This window comes from Zingiber officinale, chromosome 1B, assembly GCF_018446385.1.
Source record: "Zingiber officinale cultivar Zhangliang chromosome 1B, Zo_v1.1, whole genome shotgun sequence".
NCBI classification, from domain to species: Eukaryota; Viridiplantae; Streptophyta; class Magnoliopsida; order Zingiberales; family Zingiberaceae; genus Zingiber; species Zingiber officinale.
Window position 1 is genome coordinate 149,549,306 of NC_055986.1, and position 5,694 is coordinate 149,554,999.

The window sequence follows — 5,694 nt, forward strand, 5'->3', positions numbered from 1 at the left end:
ACTACTCCAACTATTTTTTTCTTTAATGAACTAACTATCTACAATAATACCTACTTCATTTCTTATTTTACTAATTCCTATGTACTTTAATTTAAAACTTAAGTTCTCTATCATCTTTATCTTCTTTCCCATCCATTTTATCTCTTGTATATATAAAATATTAATTTTTCTTCTAATCACCATATATGTTATCTTCATTAGAACGTTCTTTATTCCATATTTCAAAACTTAGAAAATTAGTTTTTCTATAATATTTATTCTTATTCAATTTATGATGTAAGAACTCTTATATTTTTAATATTATACTCAAATTCTCATAGAAATGTAGCGATCTTTGCTAAAATATTGCGATCAAACTCTGCAACGTGTTCCTTCTAGACAACAATCTAACATTAAATGATGAATTAGGTAACACCAAATCTAGGATGACTGGCCCGGTCCCACGAAAGTTTTCCACCGACCGCTAGAGTAAATCAAGAAGCACTAACAACGGACAGCTAAGAAACCCAGCATCTCATGGTTAATTAGCACCGCATTTGAAAAAAAAATCCCTACAAATACGCCGTAACTGAGATCAAATCGCGGATATCTGGGTGACAACTTGACACCCTTCCACTGCACCGTAGTCTGGGGCAAGAACAACTTAATATTAACACAATAACTTTGATGCATTGAACATTTGTTGGAATTCAATGGCTGACAACCTAAGGCCGTCCTGATCCTTTTTCATCCGGACTTAGAAATCAACATCTGCTGGTTTAGAAATCCAAAATTATCGAAAGGTGGAAAATAAATTAAAGTTTATTTAATAACACCTAAAAGTATAATGACTAATAATTATTTTGTTATAAATTACTAAGCTGGAAAAAAAAACCATTACATAGGGTACAACGACCTTGAATTTCTAGTTACAACATCAATCAGAATCGGAGGAAACAACACAAATTTAAAATTGCTAGCAAGTCATACAAATGAGTTTTTACAGTATTACTGACGTATGTCAGCTTTTGTTATCTATGTTCCTGAAAGTTAAATCTTCATCTTCTTCATTCACTCCAAACAGGGATAATTCCTTGAGCTGCCAATCTCTTGCTTACCCAAAACACTACTTGCTTACCAGTAATTCTCTTTTCATCGATGAGGAAGGGCTCAACTGTGCTTACTCCTGATCCATATGACGACAAAGAAAACCCTTTGGGGCCTGCAAAATTAGCAAAACCAGTGAGCTTCCATTTGCATTGATGAACTACTACTCTACATGCATATGCAAAGAGAGCTAGCATTGGCACCTGTTAAAATTCCGTTAGGAAAGAAGGCCCAGAAGGAATATGGGATGTCATTCTTCAGGAAGGATCCCTCCAACTGTTATTTTTATTGTCACAAAGAATGTAAAACAGGGTTAATATTCAGATTGTGGTTCATGGTTGATGCACTAATCTTGCTTGTAACAATGTAAATTAAACCAAGTTGTTCAAGATAAATAAAATTGATAGTTTCAAGAGTCACAGACCCTATTATCCTGAAATGAGATTTCAATATCTGTTATATCTTCTTGAGCTTCAAGAGTCTCTTTTAGTGCAGGAATCACTTCCTCTTCCATCATCTCAGGCAATGGCTTTGCATTGGGTTTCTGGGCTTTCTGAGGAGTCGCCTTTTCTGCTGGTGTTGGTGTAGCTGCTGCTTTTGCAACTTCGTCTTCCTTCTTCACTTCAGTAACTATGGACAACAATTCAGCATCCAACAATTCATCCACTTAATACATACCATCTCTACAAATTATTTCTGACAAGTACACAGTTACCTGCTGATGCAGTGGAAGACTCTTGTATCGCTGAACACGCTACACCTCCTCGACTAAGAATGATTTTTCCCCATCCCTGTCGACGATAACTGATCGTCGCGGCTTTAGAGAGGACCGAGAACTTGGCATCTATCACCTGCCTTGCCAAAGTGTTCTGCATGTTAAATGACTGGCAAGCCATGATGGTGAAGATCTGTTGATCTAGCTAGGAGGCTTCTCCACTGCTAGCTGGCCGAAGCGGGTATGGAAACTTTGTGGGGAGGTTCTGATTCCGAATTGGAGTTGAGGGTGTAGAGTTGGAGTGTCCTCTTTCTCTGTAGCAATTGGAACGGAAGGGGAGAGGAGGAGAGGAGGAGAGGAGAGGGGAGAGAATCCTATCCGCAAGCATTTTGTGTGGTCCTTCTTTAGCTATTTGGTTTTATGCTCAAGAACAAACTAATTTATTGTTGGATCTGAGATAATCTTGTGCTATGAGTTACAATATCTATGCAATTGAATTATCGTGGTTCACTTTTGCTATGGCTCATAACAATCTAATAATCGTATTTACTCTGTTTTTTTTGTTAATCCAAAACTTTATTACGATCTGACTAATCTTGAAAATGGGCAGTCCAATTCTCAGTATACATTCTCATTGTATCATTTTTAAGCCGTACAACATATATTGAGCCAAACAAATAAAATGTATGCCTACTCAGTATGAGCACTTTTTTATTATGTATGTTTCGTATAAAATTTGCACAATTATAATATGATTAATGAACTCACTGAATTAACATTTTGCATATGATCTTTTTATATAACGTTCATCTGTGAAAATAAAATAAATTGGTTCAAAAATATAGATAATATTATCATTATATTTTAAGATAATTTATTTATGCAACTTCTTTAGTTTGTTAGCGTTTTATGTATCTTTATTATGCTTATTTATTTTTAATATAAATTGATTAAGTTATCTAATAAAATTGATAGCATACTTAACATTAGATGAAGTTCAGATTGATCAAACCTGACTACACCACTTTTGTAGTTGAAAAGTTCAATAAACGATGGGAATAGAGAAATTGAAATTGGTGTTGGCAATGGATGAAGTTCAATAGGTATTGAGAGTGAAAAAAAAATCCAGATGTAGCCCAACATGTAACATTAGGCAAGTAAAAGACACGGTGAACCTAAAACAAGGTAAGTGAAAGTTTTGATGGGTCAAATTGAACCTAAAACTAGCAAGTGGAATTTCTAGCGATTTAAGATGGATCAAGACGGGACACATGAAAATCTTGATGAATCAAGATCGGCTAACACTAGGTGTTACGAATTTGCAAGTACACAGAAACTTCGTCAGTAATATAAAATATTGTCAAATTCATAGGGACAATTGATTAAGCACTAGAGATGTCGCAAAATAAGTTATATATGTAGAAATTGATGCAAAAGAAAAAGTAGTCATCTTAATTTGGATAAATCCCAAAAGTGATTAAGAAATAAAGAGTATAAGGCCTTGTCTAGTTAATTACAAGAAAAATCTAAACCCTAAATTAAAAAGATAAAAGACTAAATTGTCCTCAAGGCTACATTACATCACATCATAGTTACTTTCTACATCCTAGATTTAGAAAATCTATCCATTACAAGGAAGATACAACCAAGAGATGATAAATATATCATCTACAACTCGAAACATGGATTGAGAGAGAAGAGAGTGCTTATTGATGTGTCGTCGGTCGTCTTGGTTGGACTTCTTGCTCCGGAGGTGGACGAATCGATGAAGATGAAGCTTCTAGGGTTCCCCCAAGGGCGGAGAACCCTACTTCAAGGAATAGCGAAGCCCCAAGTTAAAGATGTGTGAAAAGGGGAGAAAAACTTCTTTTATAACACTAGGCACGACCTCCTCGTGTTCTCCACCACGATCGTGCCTTTTGCCACAACCTAAGTGTAAATTGCCACGGGCAAGGGGGCACTGCCAAGCCTTGAATCAACTCTGGAAAATTGATACAGCTATGTGAAACCACATGGCCAGCCCTTGATTGTGCTCTAGATGAAGGACACGACCGTGTGAATCCACACGGTCTGCCCTTGTTGGTTGCTGGTAGAGGCAAGGTCAGAGCCTGCTTCGTTGCTAAGGCACGGCCATGCCTATAGGGCATGGCCTGCCCTTAGGCTGGTACACGATCGTGTCAGGGGGCATGGCCAGGTTATGGTCTTCTCTATATTCGCTCCAATATACTTCTTTTGCTCTATTTTCACTCCAATTTACGTCCTATCAATAAAAATAAGCAAAGAGCATATCTCCGAACAAATAGAATGGAAATATGGATAATAATGAAATAGGGTGCAATAAATATATATTATGCTCATAAAATATAAATAGATGTGCATTAAAATATGCTTAAAAACCTATATAATCTACACATATCAAAGAGCAAGAAAACCTACATGATAAATGGTTGCGGAGAATAAATGCCACAAATGGAGATTCAATAAACCTCAAATGTTGGGATGCACATTAACAAAGATACCTTCAAATGTTCTTACTAACCAATATTTTGACATATTATTTTAGCTCTTATACTTGACATTTATATCCTCTCGTATGGTTAAATGTTGATTCATATCATATTTTATAAGTTTGGATCTATTTTGAGCTTTGATGCAATTCTTCTTACATTTAGAGCACTATATCTAAAAATATGAATCTTGTTTTATAAGGAATTAGAGATGAGCCTAGGACGGACTCAAATCAAACCAATTAAACCCAAGGCTAGGCTTAAGGAGAAGTCGATTTATCTTGGCATGGTTCAATTTAGAATTTGTTTCATAACATGGTTCAATTGGAGATTGGTCTAAGTGTTGAAAGAGGTTAATCAAGAAAGACATTTGGTTCATCATCCAAGTGTGATTCACACAAATCGAACCAATTAAACCCAAGGCTAGGCTTAAGGAGAAGTCGGTTTATCTTGGCATGGTTCAATTTAGAGTTTGGTTCATAACATGGTTCAATTGGAGATTGGTTTAAGTGTTGAAAGAGGTAAATCAAGAAAGACATTTGGTTCATCATCCAAGTGTGATTCACAACTTGAGAAGGTTGGCTCAATCGAAGTTGGTTCAACTTTGGCCTAGTTCAATTGGAAGCTTAGTTGACTTGGAGATTGGTTCACTAGGATTGGAGGTCGGCTCACCCTCTCCCAATTGGAGACGGATGCCATCCTCATGAAGAGAAAATAATCGCAATCTCCTTCTCCCTCATGTATCTCTTTCTGATCGCAACCTTCCTCCTCCACCGAAGGCCACTCCTCCACATCACAAGCCTCCATCGAAAAGGAAAAGGGATTCCCTTCCTCATCCATTTTCATTTGCCGCATCTTCCACATATTGTTCCAAGGACGCATTCCATCTCCTTCCTTAACCTAATGCCATCTGCAATCCACAAGAGCTCTACTCCATGGAGAGGTAAGGGGATTCCCAACTTCATTAGCACGACTTCAAAATCCATCTCCATCCAATCCATCCGTCTCCACAAAACCAATGTCATCTTCCGCATATCATCTAGATCTGAAGATAATGTTTCCCTCATTCATCCACCAGAGTTTTTTCCTTCCACCTTCGGCTATTCATAGGCGTACCTCCATCTATTGAGAAGAAAGGGGATTCCCTTCCTAATTGAACGCCACCACCTCCATCTCATCACCTCCTACTATCTCTCCATCACTAGAGTTTCACCCATCTCCAATGCCAACAACACTTTTCCCTTCTGTTAGTGTAATCAACTTCTAGGTTTTGAATGTTTATTTGAATAATATATTTAAGGAAATTTGATCAAGGGTGGTCAAATAACTTAATCAAGGCTGATCGAGTTGAGTGTAGAATCCAAGCAAAGTCAAGGTTGACTTAAG

The 5,694-nt window shown here is 37.0% G+C and overlaps 1 protein-coding gene across 1 annotated transcript; it reads right to left on the reverse strand.

Annotated features, from left to right (window-relative positions):
- Positions 1–929: 929 nt before the first annotated feature.
- LOC122009440 lies at positions 930–2,195 on the reverse strand. The gene is made up of 4 exons (XM_042565634.1): positions 1,802–2,195; positions 1,511–1,716; positions 1,290–1,362; positions 930–1,201 (listed from the first exon to the last, which is right to left on the reverse strand). The coding sequence occupies exons 1-4, from the start codon at positions 1,980–1,982 to the stop codon at positions 1,047–1,049; spliced, it is 615 nt and encodes a 204-aa protein (XP_042421568.1). The 5' UTR covers positions 1,983–2,195; the 3' UTR covers positions 930–1,046.
- Positions 2,196–5,694: the final 3,499 nt, after the last annotated feature.

Excerpts from the sequence above, each read along its gene's own strand:
- LOC122009440 (XM_042565634.1), bottom strand. The coding sequence starts at position 1,982 with ATGGCTTGCCAGTCATTTAACATGCAGAACACTTTGGCAAGGCAGGTG. Across the intron at positions 1,717-1,801 it reads GTCTTCCACTGCATCAGCAG|TTACTGAAGTGAAGAAGGAA; the intron begins GTAACTGTGTAC and ends TGTTGTCCATAG. Across the intron at positions 1,363-1,510 it reads TCTCATTTCAGGATAATAGG|TTGGAGGGATCCTTCCTGAA; the intron begins GTCTGTGACTCT and ends TAAAAATAACAG.